We start from the raw sequence: 19,694 nt of genomic DNA, 5'->3' as shown, positions 1-19,694 counted from the left end.
CTTCCCATTCATTTCACAGCCGTTGTCCGCCGTGTCCTCTACGGAGCTTCCGCCACTGGAGAACGGGTCAGATCGGCTTCCAAAAAGGTATGTATACTCATCTTTTTTTTTTACAGGGATAGAGAGGTTAGTGTTAGATCCGTGGTAGGTATAGATGCAGGGATTTTAGTTTTTGCATGGACTTTACCTTTTATGCTTTTATTACATTAAAGTGGAAATATACAGTGGTGTGAAAAAGTGTTTGCCCCCTTCCTCATTTCCTGTTCCTTTGCATGTTTGTCACACTTAAGTGTTTCGGAACATCAAACCAATTTAAACAATAGTCAAGGACAACACAAGTAAACACAAAATGCAATTTGTAAATGAAGGTGTTTATTATTAAAGGTGAAAAAAAATCCAAACCATCATGGCCCTGTGTGAAAAAGTGATTGCCCCCTAAACCTAATAACTGGTTGGGCCACCCTTAGCAGCAACAACTGCAACCAAGCGTTTGCGATAACGTGCAATGAGGGTTTTACAGCGTCCTGGAGGAATTTTGGCCCACTCATCTTTGCAGAATTGTCCTAATTCAGTTACATTAGAGGGTTTTCGAGCATGAACGGCCTTTTTAAGGTCATACCACAACATCTCAATAGGATTCAGGTCAGGACTTTGGCTAGGCCACTCCAAAGTCTTCATTTTGTTTTTCTTCAGCCATTCGGTGGTGGACTTGCTGGTGTGTTTAGGATCATTGTCCTGCTGCAGAACCCAAGTTCGTTTCAGCTTGAGTACACGAACAGATGTTCGGACATTCTCCTTCAGGATCTCTTGGTAGACAGCAGAATTCATAGTTCCTTTTATCACGGCAAGTCTTCCAGGTCCTGAAGCAGCAAAACAGCCCCAGACCATCACACTACCACCACCATATTTTACTGTTGGTATAATGTTCTTTTTATGAAATGCAGTGTTCCTTCTACGCCAGATATAGTTGGACACACACCTTCCAAAGAGTTCCACTTTTGTCTCATCGGTCCACAGAATGTTGTCCCAAAAGTCTTGGGGATCATCAAGATGTGTTGTGGAGAAATTGAGACGAGCTTTGATGTTCTTTTTGCTCAGCAGTGGTTTTCTCCTTGGAACTCTGCCATGCAGGCCATTTTTGCCCAGTCTTTTCCTAATGGTGGAGGCATGAACGCTGACCTTAACTGAGGCAAGTGAGGCCTGCAGTTCCTTGGACGTTGTTGTGGGGTCTTTTGTGACCTCTTGGATGAGTCGTCGCTGTGCTCTTGGGGTAATTTTGGGCGGCCGGCCACTCCTGGGAAGGTTCACCACTGTTCCATGTCTTCGCCATTTGTGGATAATGGCTCTCACTGTGGTTCGCTGGATTCCCAAAGCTTTGGAAATGGCTTTATAACCCTTTCCAGACTGATAGATCTCAATTACTTTCTTTCTCAATTGTTCCTGAATTTCTTTGGGTCTCGGCATGATGTGTAGCTTTTAAGGATCTTCTGGTGGACCTTACTGTGTCAAGCAGCTCCTATTTAAGTGATGCCTTGATTGTGAACAGGTGTGGCAATAATCAGGCCTGGGTGTGGCTAGAGAAATTGAACTCAGGTGTGGACAACCACAGTTATAGTATGTTTTATCAAGGGGGGCAATCACTTTTTCACACAGGGCCATGATGGTTTGGATTTTTTTCACCTTTAATAATAAACACCTTCATTTACAAATTGCATTTTGTGTTTACTTGTGTTGTCCTTGACTATTGTTTAAATTGGTTTGATGTTCCGAAACACTTAAGTGTGACAAACATGCAAAGGAACAGGAAATGAGGAAGGGGGCAAACACTTTTTCACACCACTGTACATCTCTAGCCTTCCCCACTGTGAGAACATAATGATCAGTGTTGTCAGCTATAGCCCGGCGGCAATGATCGCTTGGGAAAAACTCAACAGGGTGGTTGTACGATAGATCAACTTCTGTACAACCAGGATGCCCATACATGGATCGAAATTCACCCGATCCCTGCTAAACCGGCCACATTTCAATCCATGTATGGATTAACTTTACTAGTTTTAGATGAAGTGGAGAACAGGTTCTCTTTATTATATCTTTTTTGGCCTATACATTCACTTTAAACATATTTTTTTTTTTTTTTTTCTCTTAAGTAAAAAAAGTAAAAATTGTAAAAGAAAAACAAAAGTGTTGTGAAATTCCACTAATGTGTTCAATGTGCCTGCAGGTGAGAAACATGAACTTCTATGACATTTTCCTGGACTTTATTGTGATAGATTCTTTAGAAGATCTGGAAAATCCACCCTTATCAATACAGAATGTTGTGAAAAACCGTTGGCTAAACTCCTCCTTCAAAGAAACAGTGAGTAGTTGCCAAATTTAGGAGCTCATCATTGGGGTCTGCAAATCATCACTGATAGCGGCATTGCCTGGCCAAGTAAGGAAGTCACGATGGAGATAAGACGAGATAAGAAGCTTTCTTATCGCCTCTATTGTTTGCTTGGACCTAACACTGAGCTGTCAGCACATAGGCTGCTGTTCAGTGGTTGTAGCTCTGCATTTAAGGCCTGGGATTCAGAAGTGTACAAGGCAATGCTGGCAGCAGACCGTGCAAGGTGCTAGATACCAGTCCAAACATTTGCTGCCTAAAGGAAATGTAAACGTGAACTAGTTGACATTTAGTTTGGTAAAGTCTTGTGTGCCATAAACATTTGCCAGTTATTTTCTTTATTATTATTATAATTTTTTTTATAAAACATTGTTTTCACCATTTTTCCATCCTCAGTGCTGCTGACCTCTGGCAGCCTCGTTCACCCACTTCCTGTCTATGTGCACTTTCCATCGTTGGCTGCACATCATTGTTTTAGACTGGCTACCTGATAGTGGCAGGAGTGGACTATGTATGCCTGTGCAATGTATTATTATTATACAGGATTTACAGCAGTTTGTGCAGCGCTTTACAGCATAAGGGAATACAGTACGGTTACAATATAATTTAAATACAGGAGGAATCGGAGGGCCCTGCACTTGTAGTTTTCACCAGGGGTGAATGTGACATTGGAACAACTGTCACCTCCTAACTGAAAGTGCCTTAACAAAAAAAACCTTTGTGAAAGAATTAGCAAAAATAATTTTATTAAAAACTGCAGATTTAAAAAGAATGAGAACAACTTATTAGATGAACATATTAATGTTACTCTGTGTAGAGGGTATTTATTGGCTTTCAACCTAATTAAATTCCGCTGACTTCTTGAAAAAAGGTGTTTTTTGTTTTTTTTCCCCTTATTTTAGCCAATATTTAGCCAGTGAACCTGAAATTTGCAAAAAGACAGTGCTATCCAAATACCAAATAAGTTCAATGTACAAATGTATGGTGAACTTTAACTTATTTGCTATATCTTTCTTATGTTTTTGTCTTTTATTTTGTTGCTTAACTACCGGTACTTGCCGCCCGCCCACCATCAAATGACGTCGCCCAGTTTATAACCTTGATCGGGGACGAGCAGCACGGTGATTGCAGGTGCGCCATGTTCCTGGGACATGGCACAACCCTGATCGTGGCAAAGAGCTGCGGTTCTTTTTCCCATGTGATCAGCTGTGTCCAATCACAGCCGATCACATGTAAACAAGGAAGTGCCGTTAATTGGCTCTCCTCACCTCACACTGACAGATTATGAGGTGAGGAGAGCTGATCAGTTGCATCTCCTCACAGGGAAGATGTAAAAAAGGTAATCGGGGCACTGATCATAAGTGCGCTGATGATAATGCAGCCCAAGCAGTGCCCATTAGTTATGCCACTCTGTGCCAATAGTCTGTGCCCATCAGTTATGCCAATCAGTGACGTCTTTCAGTGCCCATCAGTGCTGCGGACTAGTGCCTCCTCACCAGTGCCCATCACTGTCACCTATCAGTGTCCATCATTGCTGCCTATTAGTGCAGCCTCATCAACGCACATCAGTGAAGGAAGAAAAATTGCTTATTTACAAAATTTATTGACAGAAACGAAAACTTTTTTTTATTTTTTTTTTCGAAATTTTGGTATCTTTTCAGCATAAAAAACAAAAAACAGCAGTGATTAAATAACACCAAAAGAAAGCTCTGTTTATGTGAAGAAAACGATTCAAAATTATTTTAGGTACAGTGTTGCATGCCCGCACACTGTCAAAGTGTGACATCACTGAAAGCTGACAAATGGCCTGGGCAGGAAGGGGGTGAAAGTGCCTGGTATTGAAGTGGTTAAAAAATCAGTGTAAACTCTGATAAAGTTCTCTTAAAGAGCAAATCTAGGCAAATGGTTAAGGCACTTTAGTGTTTTTTTTTTTGTTTTTTAAAGGAACAGTTGCTGTAAACTTTTTTTGCTTTACAAATAAACATTTTATATGTGATAAAGGATTCCCAGAGAACAACAGGGGTTAGCTAAATAAACAGCATATGCGAAGTAACCTGCCTTTTAGTGGGCTTTGATTGAAATCCTGGGATAGCCATCTGATAAGGGAAGAGCCGATGCAATAATTCAGTTCTTGGTGTAAACTCTGTTTTGAGCTATTTATCTGTGCCTTTCTCAACAGAGGAGTAAATAGATGGAGCTGACAAAGTGAAATGAAGCCCAGTGCTTTACCTGCTGGCTCAAAACATGAATACATAATATAAATATGCAATATTAATTCACATATTTAAAAAAAAAGGACATAAAAACCTAAATATCAGCAAATACTGAGACATATCAAAGAAGTTCACAGAAAGTAACAAAAACGTCTTGTGCATAGATAGTCCAATAATTGGAGTCTCATATAATTGGTGAACGAGCTTGTTGAAAAGTATAAAAAAAAAAAAAAATTTAAAAGTACCCATATGGGCCTCTCCCAGTAAAAATGTATAGACTGCTCCACACTCCAAACGCTGAGCAATTAAGCTCAGCCACCCTAAGTTGACCCCTGTCCTTGGCTGGTGGGTCATTGTGAAAATGATGCCAGTTTACAGTGCTCTGCCAATTTTATTGTGACGTCTGTTACTCAAAAAAAAGTACAAGCTTTTTCTTTTTTCTTTAAAGGTGTAATCGAGCATTTTTTGTCCCGTAATCTTTAATGGGAGCGCACAAAAGCTTGTGTTAAGTGCAGTGTTTTTTTAGGTGCTTCAATAATAAAGGTCTGTTGGGCAAAAACTCATATTAAGAACAGCTCATTGTTCTTAAAAACGTGCAAAATGCACAGAAAAGCCTCAAAATTGGCTGAATATGCTACACTCAAGTGTTAATTGGGGCTCTGACTTCTGGTGGACTCTGACCCCTGAGGCACTAAAGAGTCAGGCAGGGAACCCTATTGTGCATGCATGAGGCTCCGCTCCTCTCTCCTACTGGCCCGGCAACAGGGGGAGGAGGAGGAGGAGGAGGAGGAGGAGGAGGAGGAGGAGGAGGAGGAGGAGGGGGGAGCCCCGCGTTGACGTCACGGACCGCGGCCCAGACTCCCGGAAGTGGGAACAGGATACCTGCCAAAAACAGGTATCCTGTACCCCCCCCCCCCCCCCCCCGAAAGGTGCCAATTGTGGCACTGGAGGGGGAAAGGAGACAAATGAGCGCCGAGTTCTGCTTTTGGGTGGAACTCCGCTTTAAAGACCAACTGTTCTGCCAACGCTCACTGAGTGCTGCTTTGTAATAGCAGTTGAGTTGTAACAAAAGCAGAAAGGGGCTTCTGCAGTGAAGAATAATATAACTACCCTCTTTATCCTTACATTGCCATTCTCAGTCCATATTTGGGCAAACTACAGAGACTGTCTAGTCTGTTTTTTGTTTGGCACATCAGAAAGTCATTAAAAAAAAAAGAAAATATCATATGGCTCCTTCCACATTCCATCATTTTCCATTGGAATGATGTGCTGAGGATTTGAAGCGCTCGGTCTGGCACACAATCTACTACAACAGAAGCAGCTGAATGCAGAACATCCAAGTGAAGCAAACGGAGAAATTTACAAAATGCACTCGGCTTTGTCTGAGCTCCAGACTGATGGCTTTAATTACCCAGCAGTCTGTTTATTCCTTCAGACGAGGTTCTGGCTGCTTTGGGTCACTGGATCCCTGAGAGGGATCATTCTGCAAAACCAGTCAAAGGAATGTCGACATCCCTACCGGCCTTGTCTGCGGACAGTAGCAGATGAAAACAAAAATCAGCTTTGGTTGAAGAAAAGCTGGGGAAAAAAAAAACAGTTTAGGCCTCGTGGCTCATACAATGCCTCTGACTTCTCCATTAGTCTTCTCTTTAATCTTTTGCAAACTCTGATCAGCAAATGCTGGAACACTGAGACTCCGCCAGGTCTTAAGGAGACATTCTGGACCAAACAAAAACTCCAGATCTAAATATGTTCTAATAGTAACCCTTTATCTGTTTCTGATAACGTTCTATACCTCTTAAAGCTGATCTCCACTGCATCTGAGTGCCACAAACCAAAAAACTATTTATTTTTAATATTCAAAGCAAATTCTCCTATCTATCCATGTCCCCATGCTTTTATTTTGTTGAGAAATCACTTTGAAAAACAACCCCCTAGCATTTCTGGCCTTGGCCATCTTGAGTAAGGGCAGACAATTCATGTAGCACAGGTATGTCCAAAGTCTGGCCCAAGGGCCAATCACGGCCCGCCGTCCAGTTTTGAACGGCCCGCCTGGTTATCTAAACATGTATATCTTTTGTGGCCCCCGATGATCTCCCAGCTCCGGGGCCACAAAAGATATATAGGCTGGCTGCCTCGGGGGGAGGAGGCGGGACGAGTGCCGCACACACAGGATTAGTATTTTCTGTTTACACGGCAGCCTCTGTAATAGGAAGTCCCATCTCCAGCGCTGCCATTGGACGACTGTTCTGACTATCAAAGGAGGTGGGACTTTCTCTTAAAGAGGCCGCTGTGTAAACAGGAGATTCTCCTGTAGGATATCTTTGGCGCTCGTCCTGCGCCCTCCATGTGCCCTCTAAGGTTGCACTGATGGTAATGGTGAGTGCATTCCAGGCAATGGTGAGTGCATTCCTGGCAATGGTGGGTGCTGCATTCCTGGCAATGGTGGGCGCTGCATTCCTGGCAATGGTGGGCGCTGCATTCCTGGCAATGGTGAGCGCTGCATTCCTGGCAATGGTGAGCGCTGCATTCCTGGCAATGGTGGGCGCTGCATTCCTGGCAATGGTGGGCGCTGCATTCCTGGCAATGGTGGGCGCTGCATTCCTGGCAATGGTGGGCGCTGCATTCCTGGCAATGGTGGGCGCTGCATTCTTGGCAATGGTGGGCTCTGCATTCCTGGCAATTGGGGGTCTGCAGATGGGCACTGACCCTTATTTTGCTTCAGTTCTTTCTTTAAAATTTTACGTTTTTTTCCTGAAACTTCCCTCTTAAAGTGAAGGTGCGTGTTATACGCCAATAAATACGGTATATCCAAATAATACCCCTGAGCTCATCTCTTTACTCACACAGCCACAAAGGCAAAATAATTTTTGTTGGGCAGTGTATTAGTGCTTGAACTAACACACTTAGACCAAATTTTAATGGTTCAAAGAATGTCAGGCAAAATGGTCGGCCCTCGCGCATGTTCACTTTATCAAATCTGGCCCTCTTTGAAAAAAGTTTGGACACCCCTGATGTAGCATTTACTTCCTGTAATCCATCTGCCCCTAGCTTAAAGAGGAACTGCACCTTTTAAAAAAAAATATTAAAAGCCAGCAGCTAATAAATGGACACTTACCTGTCCCAGGGTCCAGCGATGTCGGTGGCAGATGACGAGCAATCGTTCGTCTCTCTGCTGCCCCCGCCGCCATCCTCTGTCAGGGAATCGGGAAGTGAAGCATTGCGGCTTCACTGCCCGGTTCCCTACTGCGCATGCGCGAGTCGCGCTGAGCGTCTCTACTGGTCCCCGCTGTGTCCTGGGAACTGTGCGTTTCCCAGAACACAACGGGGGGCGCGGGGCATCTGCGGCGATCTTGTCCCGGAAGTGGGTGCAGATACCTGGATTATTCATTTTATTGTAAATGTGAGATCTGAGGTGTTTTTTTATTAAAAGCCAGCAGGTACAAATACTGCATTTAATAAATGGACCCTTACCTTTCCTGGAGTCCAGCGATGTTGGCAGCCGAGGTTGAGCTATCTCTTGGCTGCTGCCACCACCATTCTCAGTGAGGGAATCAGGAAGTGAAGCGTTGCGGCTTCACTTCCCAGTTCCCTACTGCGCATACGTGAGACACTCAGCGCAATGAGAATGCTCCGCACTGTCTCTGGGACCCATGTGTGCCCCAGCAGATAGCACGCAGGGACAGGAAGTCAGCATAGACTCCTGTGGGAGTCTATGCCCAGAAGTGGGTGAAAATACCTGTCTTGGGTATCTGCGCACCCCCAGCCACCCCCCCCCCCGAAAGGTGCCAACTGAGGCACCGGAGGGGGGAAGGTTTCCAATGAGCGAAAGTTCCACTTTAGGGTGGAACTCCGCTTTAAGAGGTCCTGTCATGCTTTCTTTCTATTACAAAGGATGTTTACATTCCTTGTAATAGGAATAAAAGAGACCTTTTTTTTATGTTATTTTTATTTTTTTAAAGGACTGTGATAAAAAAAGTAAAATAAATAAATAAAAAAATTTAAAGCACCCCGTCCCACCGAACTTGTGTGCAGAAGTGAACGCATACGTACGTTGGGCATTTACACCGCATATGTGAGGTATCGCTGTATTGTTATAGCGAGAGCAATAATTCTCCCACTAGACCTCCTCTGTTACTCTAAACTGGTAACCTGTAGAAGTTGTTAAACTTCACCTATGGAGATTTTTAATGGTAAAAGTTTGTCACCAATCCACGAGCGGGTGCAATTTTGAAACGTGACATGTTGGGTATCAATTTACTCTGCGTAACATTATCTTTCTTAATTAAAAAACAAAATTGGGCTAACTTTTACTGATGTCTTATTTTTTTATTTAAAAAGTGTATTTTTTCCCAACAAGAGTGTGCTTGTAAGACCGCTGTGCAAATACTGTGTGATATAAAGTATTGTAATCAACGCCATTTTATTCTCTAGCCTGAATATATAATGTTTGGGGGTTATAAGTAATTTTCTAGCAAAATAAAAAAAGATTTTAACTTGTAAACACCGAGTCTGAAAAATATGTCCGGTCCTTAAGTGGTTAATATTGATTCTATAATAAGAACATAATTGTCATCATAAATAGAAAAATGACGACATGTCGGCATGAATTCCACTGTCAAATGCTGCAAAGAATACATTCCATCCAAGATGCAACAGAATATAACAGCCAATGTAGTATAAAAACAGAAATGATGTGGGGGGACTAGATATCCCTGACTTTCATTCACCATTTGACTGTTGCACTGCCGTGTGGATTCTTTTTGGGGGAGGGATCCCAGAATGGACCACGTGGGACCCGAGTTCTGGGAGCGTCCTATAACGTCCTGACTCCATGGCAGAAGTCAATGCTGTTTTTATACCACATACGGCTGTTATATTCTGTTGTGCATCTTGGATGGCATGTATTCTCTGCACCATTTGACAGTGGACTTCATGCCAACACAATATCATTTTTCTGTTTAGGATGACTGTTATGTTCCTATATATCAAGAAAAAGTCACTTAATATTGATTCTATAACACCGCTGAAGAAAGGATTGAACACTGAAACACGTCGGGATATAGAGAACACAAAGGGGGTTACTTATCAAAGGTAAATCCACGTTGCACTAAAAGTGCACTTGGAAGTTCAGGCGCTCTAAATCTAAGGGGTAGATCTGAAGCGAGGGGAAGCTCTGCAGATTTTATCATCCAATCATGTGAGGGCTAAAATGCTGTTTATTTTCCTTGCATGTCCCCCTCGGATCTACAGCGACTACAAAGTGGATTTGCCTTTAGTAAATAAACCCCATAGTCCCCTATACATGGATATTTCATAACAAATTATTATTATACAGGATTTATATAGCACCAACAGTTTGCACAGCGCTTTACAACATGAGGGCAGACAGTATACGTACAATACAAATCAATACAGGAGGGATCATAGGGCCCTGCTTGTTAGCACTTACAAATCAGACGCTTTTCTTTGTTTTGTCTTTTATAATTACAATTTGATGGTTTTATACCTGTCTATATGCATGTAATAAAATTATTCCCTTTAGATATATTTCTGTTATGTTTTATGAGTTGCCCTTAAAGTTCCATTCAGTACCTGCGGGAAACTTACCTTTTTGGTAACTGTCTATAGGGATGTTGGCAACAGAGATATGGCTTTCTTTGGTGGACTGTCTATACCAGGGGTCTCAAACTGGCGGCCTTCCAGCTGTTGTAGAACTACAAGTCCCATCATGCCTCTGCCTGTGGGAGTCATGCTTGTAACTGTTAGCCTTGCAATGCCTCATGGGACTTGTAGTTCTACAATAGCTGGAGGGCCGGCAGTTTGAGACCCCTGATCTATACGGTCGACTCCCCGAGAAGTCACGGTTCAGAGTTCGCAGCCTCAGTCATTCGGTGATTGTTTTACCCTACTTAACGTGTTTAGAGGTAACATCGGTATTTTACATTGTAGCACTGCGGGAGACATAGCGGTACAGTACTGTAAGGTGTACGGGTTATCCTTCACATGATGTATTAAGCGGAGTTTGAAATGAAAGTGTTTTTGGGAGCATATTTAGGGTTTAAGCTATAAAAAAAAATAGGCATTGATAGGCATTTTTTTGACCACATCCAAAAAATTTTTCACAATTTGTGGACACTCTAGGAACGTAATCTCCGCAAATTACGGGGCTTTACTACTGTTTTCGAGTGATGTGATGGCTACATCCTATGCTGGCTGCTGTCATCTTATCTTCTCCTCAGCCTTCAGCCTCTTTATTGGCTGGTAGCGGGATGACGTCACCCCATGCACATGTTTGGGAGTCGGTCATTCAACCACAGGTGGAGTGTGGCAGGAATGCATGCCGAGCTGCACATGCACAGCTCAGTGGACATTCAATGGAAGACTAGGAGTAGGCAGGTGTTTGTTACTGCAGAAGAGACATAGCATGTTTCTTCTGCAATAAAGAGCTGCCTGCTCAGTTTTTCACTGGTTAAGTTTAGTTCCGCTTTAAAACCTTAAACATATTTTGTTTTTATGTATCTGGAATGTATTTAGCTATTTTAAGCTGAAATTTTAATTAGGCTTTGAAGTCTTTTAATGTCACAAAAGTGAACTTTTTAACGTTTTTGCATGTTAAATTGGTCAGTTTGTGCTAATCCACTAAGACAAGACAGCAAGTATATACTGTATGTACATAGGGCAGTCATTATTGCTGATTATCGTTTTGAAAACAATAGACTTTAATTGCTGCTTCTAATAATATGAAACATCCACAATGCTTCTTGTTGCCAGAGAGCACAGTGTGTGTGTTTGTTTATTTTTTTGTATTTATTATTATTATTATTATTATTATTATTATTATTATTATTAATTTTTTTTTTTAATTCGTGATGGGGAAAAAAAAGGAACTTTTCTCATTTAAATGATTGAGCCCCATGTCAGACAAAAAAAAAAAAGCCTCATGTCTCAAGTAACGAATTCATTGCAACCAGTCTTTTCTGTTGGTATAGTAAGTTTGCACTTTGCTTCCATATGTTTCTCATAATCCCCTGAACAACAGCACTCAGTCTGGAAGAGGGAAGTTCAACACTCCAAGTGAGTCAGGACTTTGCTGCTTCATGTGAATATGATCGAGCAAAGGGTTGACCTTATTGATGCACTGCTGCTCCCTCATTACCTGAGGCAGGCTGGTGACCAAGCTGTAATAAATACTGTAACTGCAGATGGGGAAAAGTAAGGTGTCCCGTCCAACTAGACTGTCTAGTAGGAATTCTTCAATCACAGTACAGGTTAAAGAGTTTGATGCAAGGCCGTTCGCATATATGTACTTCAGCTGTGTATGCAACGGAGGATGAAAGGCAATATCATTTCATCTACCAGGGCTACTCTATTCAAATATACAGATCCTTTGAACATTACCATTTTATTTTCTGTACAAGTACATTTGAAGCTCATAATAATTACTTTTTTTTTGTCTTTAGGCTGTGACATCCAGCTGCTGGTCTGTGCTTAAGCAGAAGAAACAACAGATGCAGGTACAACAATAGTTCACAGCAATTATTTTCAGCTTGGCTAACAAAAATATCGCATCTGTGATTTTGGTACAGAGAGCGCACAGCAGAAGCTGTCTGCTTTCATATGGTCTCTTTCTGATTGAAGTCAGCGCAGAGTGGAGCAAAGGGGTGAAAGGAGTGGTATGTGTTACTCTTCTGTAGCCAGGCTTTTTCCCAGCAAGCAGTAAAGATTAACCAGATAAGTGCATGTAATAGGCCTAGGGTGCTACATGCTGGTTACAAAGCTTGAACATACACTATATTGTTAAAGGTATTGTTAAAGGTATTGGGATGCCTGCCTTTACACGCACATGAACTTAATGGCATTTCAGTCTTAGACCGTAGGGTTCAATATTGAGTTGGCCCACCCTCTGCAGCTATAACAGCTTCAACTCTTCTGGGAAGGCTGTCCACAAGGTTTAGGACTGTGTCTATGGGAATGTTTGATCATTCTTCTAAAAGCGCATTTGTGAGGTCAGGCACTGATGTCTGACGAGAAGGCCTGGCTTGCAGTCTCCGCTCTAATTTCACCCAAAGGTGTTCTATCGGGTTGAGGTCGGGACTCTGTGCAGGACAGTCAAGTTCCTCCACCCCAAACTCGCTCATTCATGTCTTTATGGACCTTGCTTTGTGCACTGGTGCACAGTCATGTTGGAACAGGAAGCGGCCATCCCCAAACTGTTCCCATAAAGTTGGGAGCATGAAATTGTCCAAAATGTCTTGGTATGCTGACCCCTTAAGAGTTCCCTTCACTGGAACGAAGGCGCTAAGCCCAACCCCTGAAAAACAACCCCCCACCATAATGTTTTTGATCAGTGCACAAAGCAAGATCCATAAAGACATGGATGAGTGAGTTTGGGGTGGAGGAACTTGACTGGCCTGCACAGAGTCCTGACTTCAACCTGATAGAACACCTTTGGGATGAACTGGAGTAAAGACTACAAGCCAGACTTGCTTGTCCAACATCAGTGCCTGACCTCACAAATGCGCTTCTGGAAGAATGGTCAAACATTCCTATAGACACACTCCTAAACCTTGTGGACGGCCTTCCCAGAAGAGTTGAAGCTGTTAAAAGGGTGGGCCAACTCAATATTGAACCCTATGGACTAAGACTGGTATACCATTAAAGTTCATGTGCGTGTAAAGGCAGATGTCCCAATACTTTTGACAATATAATGCATTTCATTGTAGCATTTAACCAGCTAAAACAAGTATAAAATGTTTTTTTTAGTCTCAAATATAATTACCAGTAATAAAAAATTAGAACATTTTAGCTAGGGTAAACAATGATCCAGACATGCCCTCGCTGTGTGTGTGTGTGTGTGTGTGTGTGTGTGTGTGTGTGTATATATATATATATATATATATATATATATATATATATATATATATATATATATATATATAATTATGGCACATTTGGTCTCTTATTTTATGAAGCGGAGTCCAGTTTTCTGGCAAGTTATTGAAGAGTGTGACAGTTTTTTGTTGGAGTGGTTGCAGTCGGCCAACCTCACCACCAAGCAGAACTCTAGTAACCCAAGAGGGAGAACTTGGATGTTGCAACGATAGAGGCAGCTGAAGGGGATTTCTTGTCCTTGGTTTGTTTCCAGCACTGACAACAAATCAGACCTCTAAAGTACACCTGACTACATCTTGAGCTGATATAAATGACAATTGGACAATGTTACAGGCTCTTATGCCCTCCTTGACCCCTTGGTGCGAGATCTTCACACCTAAGCTGGTGGTGGGGGAAGCACTGTACAGAACAATCCTGCAACATCAGTACTAACAGACACATCTGCTTTGTTCTTAGAGCAGTACACATTGAGGCAAAAGCTTTGCTAAGCACTATTGTGAGACTGTATGTTAGGTTGTATACACACTTTTATTGTCCATGTCGAGCCCTTGTTGGACAGGAGGTACAGTTAGACCAAGGTTGTCAAACCTGCAGCCCATGGGCCACGTGCTTCCCAAAATGGCTATGAATGCAGCCCAACACAAAATCGTAAAATGACTTGTAAATATGCATTTACACTTAGTCAACACATGTGGCGGAAGGAAAATTTGTCAGTGTCTCTTTACTGAACTTTTATTATTATTATTATTATTATTATTATTATACAGGATTTATATAGCGCCAACAGTTTGCTCTGCACTTTACAAAATAAAGGAAGACATTACAGCTACAATACAATTTAGTACAACAGGAATCGGAGGGCCCTGCTCGTAGAGCTTACAATCTAGAAGGGAGGGTCAAGTGATTGATTTTTTTTTTTTCTTGATCAGCCGAGGGCTAGCGAAAAATCTGGACATGAATGGCTGAACGCTGAATAAAACCCTCCTTTAACCACTTAACCGCCCATTGCCGATTAACGGCTTCAGGGCGGTTGTTTCACTCTGAGAGGCCGTTAATTAACGGCCTCCCAGAATTCTGCTCTTGCGCGCCCCCTGGGGCGCGCACACGAGTTCACGAGATCAATCAATTCAAAATGTGAGAGCACCAAAAGCTGAAAATTGGTCTGGTTACTAAGGGTGTTTAAGTGCCCAGTGGTCAAGTGGTTAAAGCCAAAGAAGCTGCCATCTTAGCCTCTGTTTGATCTGCAGTTCCAATGGTGCTGCACGGGTGATCAGTTATGACCCCATTAATTTGATGCACAAGCAACTGTGAGAGTTATAATTCATAGCATGCCTTGAATGTAAATTTGTTTTGGAAAATGTGTAAATCCATCAATTTTATCTGTGATTACTGAAAATGGACTCGGAATCCTGCCTAAACCCCCATTGTAGCTAGAGATGCCCGTAGGTTAACTGTTTTCTTACTTTTTTTTTTTTTTTTTTTTCAGCCAACTGTCCAAATAAAAAAAATAAAAAAAGAATGGCTTCCTCCCATCCACATGAGCAAAGTGAAAGGAGGAATCCTCCCCACTGTGTCATTGCATTCTGACAGCGGGATTCCTCTGCTGTTGGATTACACTGATCAGACAAAAGTTTTCCAACATTCCAATTCAACAGAAGTCTATCATCTTCTGTCAAGCACAAAAGGCCATAGATCAAAATTCATCAAGTCTCTGCTGAACCGAATTTCGATCCATCTATGGCTAGCTTTATTCCCTGCATCATACACTGGAATTCTCGGCTATATCTAATTGGTTGCTCTCTACATACATGTGTACAGGAAGAAATGAATAATGGAATCATCACAAGAACCTCCTACTACTCTGATTTATCTTTATTTTCAGGTGTCTGATGGATTCTTTGCCCATTTCTATGCAGTCTGTGAACACATAAGTCCAGTTTTGGCCTGGGGATTCCTGGGACCCAAAAACTCATTAAACGATCTGTGCTGCTTCTATAAGGTACTGTAGACCTCTTCTGATGAACAGGCCCTCTCTTTTTATACATGGATTTGGCCTTGTATGAGAATGCAGTTCCTCTATTTTTCTCTTTCTGTTGTTTCTCTTGTTTGATGGTCTGTACAGTAGAAGTACTAGTATTTGTTCACAGAAATAATACTCTGACACTAGGAATGGAGCTTGCATACCTCCCAAATTTTGAACTTGAGAATGAAGGACATTTCAGGGAGATGATGTCCTGCGGTCACTATGGCACATGGAAGGCAGGAGGAAGAATCGCTATGGCACATGGAAGGCAGGAAGGATCACTATATTATATGGAAGGAAGAGAGAGGGATGGATTCACTCCAACTTTCACTCGCTCAAGGCTGGCTGGTTACCTGAGGCTCAGGCAGTAACTTCATGTGTACTGCTTCAAAATTCCCACCCACACAACTCCTTCACAGGCACAGCATTGGCTGCAAGCGAGGGGTTATGGGCAGACACAGGGGGGACATTGGGAGGTAAAGCAGACCTAACTTAACTCCTCTTCCATTCGTACAGGATGTAGAATGTGCGGGGAGGGGGGCTGTGTTCTGAGCGTGTCAATCTCAGCCTTGAAAGCTGCCACACGGCGCACACTGACAGGTAGAGTCAAGTGCCTGAGCTTGTTCCGGCACTGGGCTCCTCTGCTGGATTTGCGGGACACCAGGATTTACTTGAAATCCCGGGACAGTCCCGATGGGTCCAGGACGGTATGAGTTTGTCCAATAAGGTGCTGTCATTTAGGTTTGCCTAGGGGCAGTGTAATGTATAATACAGCATGTGATTGGTTGCTAAATATAATATCACATTGCTTATTGCTATTTATCTTGCAGTATAAAGTTCATTTTTAATATATTGAGAGAACATTTACTAAACTATGTCATTGTGATGGAATAATTGTATCCCTTTCTGTCCTATTAACAGGCTCAGGTTCTGCATTTTTTGAAGGACATATTTGATCTGGAGAAAGTCTGCTATTCAAATGTTGAAATCTTGATGGAAGATATTTTGCAGTGTCTCGAACACCGCGTAGAGCTGATCGAGACTTACTTGGAAAGAGACTCACTGAAACCTGTGCATGTCCCATCCCACATATACCAACCACCTAAACCTTTTCTAGCATAAATTATATATAGCTAAAACTGGCACTTACACATGGTGAAGTCAGCCATATTTTTTTTTCCCAATGATTTCATCAAAATTTTTATTTTGCGGGTTGGATGGCAAGGTCTTAATTAACATTAATATAGGGTAACAATAACATTAGGGCATAACCGAATTAATATCATTCTAGTCTTGGCTTACGAACGGGTTCCCCCAGTACTAAATGGCTGTCTTCCATGTGTACAGAACAGGTGTTCTTCAACCCTAGGCTTCCTTTATAGAGCAAGAAGCCAAACAATAAATTTATAGCTCATTAGTTTCCCACTGCCAAAATTGGCCTTCCACAATTTGTCACTAAATCTCTATACTTTTGCAAAAATGCATCACACCTTGTTTATGTTCTTTTCTAAACTCGAGTTAAGATTAACTTTATCTTATTTTATATTTCTTTGTTAATTTGTCTAGTTCAAAGTGAATGTTTAATATTTATTGTCCTCTTTCTTGGAGAACTCCGCCTATACATTTTTGGCAGAGGGCGGTAAACAAAAGGGGGTAAAGGTATGACTCCTCCTCTGGACCTTGTTCCCATAAGTCTAATATTTGCACATGTTCTGCCCCAAGCTCTTCCTTTTCCAGCCTGCTTTTATACAAGAATAGGAGGACGGATGAAAGTCATGCTTAAAGGAAACCTGTCATAAGGAGGCTGCATTTCTGACTTCTGCTTCTGAAAATGAGTTGCTTGGTTGTAATGCTGACACCTAAAGCACTTTCACACTGAGGCGGTGGAGGCATCGGCGGTAAAGTGCCGTTATTTTTAGCAGTGCTTTACCGTTGTTTGAGCAGCCCTTTTCAGCCACTAGTGGGCCGTTTTTAACCCCCCCCCCCTAGTGCCCATGTAGCGTGGCTGCTGAAGCGCTTTGCAGGGGTTTCGGCAGTGCTGGGCACCCCAAAGATGCTGCTTGCAGGACTTTTTTTTTTTTTTTTTTTTTTACGTCCCTCAAGCGCACTGCTCCAGTGTGAAAGCACTCAGGCTTTCACACTGGAGTGACAGGAGAAGCGCTTTACAGGCCTTAAAACTTTGCACCACTAACCCAAAACATGTATGCAGTTAAAGGATAAATTCACCTTTTTATGACATGTTACACTCATATTTAGGTTGTAACATGTTATGAAAGGACCGGCCCCGCTTTGGCAGATAGCGGGGGATCCTCTCCTCTTCAAATTGTCGGCTTGCTTGTATGGACATCTGCAGGAGACCTACACGGCATCAGTGATCTGCTGATTGCTGGTGCAATGCTTTACAGGCTCACAAAACAAAAAATAATAAATGTGTCAAAAGGTGAACTTATCCTTTAAAGCTTCTGAATTAATCTGATTCTCTTTATATGCGGACTTTTACTGTGTCAGAGACTTAGAAAAACGTATGATTTAAAGCCAGGCAACAAGCATTTTCAGAAGGGGGTCAGGAATAGCAACGACAGGTCTTCTGTGCAGTCTACTCTGCACTACTATAAATCATAATTGTGAATGAAAGGGAATCTTACACAAAGCAACACACCCATGTGGGAGACTATTTTCAGATTCTTAGATTGCTGCATGCTTGTTCCAGGGCAGTGGTGCTCCAGCTGTGACATCATAGCTGTAGAACTAGTCTGGGAGCTGGGGACTTATTTCCATCTGAGGCTTCTCACCTGGGTATTTTGCTTTATATCACATTCTCTTTTTACCATTTTGTGTTTTAGGACTTTGGGGGTCCTACAGAGGACTAAGAACCCTGCAGTTTAGTCTGATCAATATAAAGGACACTTTGCAACCCTAAAGTTCATCTGTCACTTATTTTAATAGAAATAAAAGTCCTGTCTTAGAACAGACAGCATAAGTTGTATGTGCCTCTCTTAGCCCCGGTTCACAGTGCCGCAAATTTTCATGCAACTTGAGTTCAAAGTTACATGACAAATTGCGCCCCATCACGGCAATGGAACCGTTCTAATCAGTGTGACTCAAGTCGCTCAAACTTAAAAAAAAAAAAAAAAAAGGCCCTGCACTACTTTGGTACGACTTGCATTGACTTCTGTTCAAGAAGTCATATGCAAGCCGGGATGAAGTCACGCAGGGATGTCGGTTTCAAAGTCGTGCGACTTTGAAGCCGCGGCAGTGTGAACAAGGGCTTAAGCTAGTTTAACTTTTTTACTGAAGACTGAGTTATAGGCAAATCCCCACCAACTACAGTACCTTTCACCTGTGGACTTTTTCATTGGTCACTAAAACAGAAGGCAAGTGGTGGGGGTTGGCCCACAAGTAAAGGCTGGTACACACAAGCTGAATATCGGCCAGTTCAACAGAAACCGGCTGACATTTGGCCCGTGTACAGCAGCCTGTCCAATAGAATCTGGTCTAATGACCAGCTTTTATCAAACGGGCATGCTGGAAAGCCAGCATCTGATCAGCGCTTGCAGCCAATAGAATGGTGTAGCAACCTCAGTTTTTTTTTTTTCTTCTTCAGCCTGCCGAGTTGAATAAAAAAAAAAAAAAACTCCCCGTGTGTACCTAGCATAGCGGAAGAAGTTACATTCCATTAGCAAAAAGAAACTAATAAAGGAGTTGCAAACCGAGGCCAAAAACTGACATTGTCTGGCTGATCTTGTGGGGTAGGCTGTTGGGCAAGACTTTTACTTTTAAAAGTTAAAAATGGATGACATGTTCAGTTTAAATAACCATAGAAGACGGATAGATTTGCTGCTCTACCCAGGTGCCCCACAGGAGCTGTTGGCTGTAGGAAAGGAAAACAGCCCAATCAGACAACTGTCATCTCATATCCATGTTTATCCTTCGAGCATCAAACCTTTACTGCAGTGTCCAAGGAGAGACAAATAGGATGTCTAACTTACTCATACAAGAGATTTCCTCTGTGATGCAATTATCTGAATTCCCTTTCCTTGTTATGTTGATCCAGAAGAAATTCATATAGATATGTTTATGTTACTAGAATTTTGCACCTAGGGGCCCACACGCAGCAATGTTCCATTTCATGTTTTGTGGGCTACAATCTATTTAAAAGTTCTATAGCCTTGGTGTGACT

At 42.2% G+C, this 19,694-nt stretch overlaps 1 protein-coding gene across 1 annotated transcript in view; it reads left to right on the top strand.

Moving 5' to 3' along the window:
* The window catches only part of MIGA1 (mitoguardin 1), a 151,267-nt gene extending 134,070 nt beyond the window's left edge, over nt 1-17,197 (top strand). Inside the window, exons 13-16 of the mRNA XM_077450420.1 lie at nt 2,222-2,356; nt 12,060-12,113; nt 15,374-15,490; nt 16,436-17,197. Of these exons, the coding sequence (XP_077306546.1) occupies nt 2,222-2,356; nt 12,060-12,113; nt 15,374-15,490; nt 16,436-16,636 (507 nt within the window). The 3' untranslated portion in view covers nt 16,637-17,197. The remainder of the gene's footprint in view (nt 1-2,221; nt 2,357-12,059; nt 12,114-15,373; nt 15,491-16,435) is intronic.
* Nucleotides 17,198-19,694: the final 2,497 nt, after the last annotated feature.

This window comes from Lithobates pipiens, unplaced genomic scaffold, assembly GCF_037356315.1.
Source record: "Lithobates pipiens isolate NorthernLeopardFrog02 unplaced genomic scaffold, aLitPip1_a1.2 Scaffold_23, whole genome shotgun sequence".
Taxonomy (NCBI): domain Eukaryota; kingdom Metazoa; phylum Chordata; class Amphibia; order Anura; family Ranidae; genus Lithobates; species Lithobates pipiens.
The sequence above is the reverse complement of the archived record's forward strand: the minus strand, read 5'-3'. Positions and strand labels throughout refer to the sequence as shown.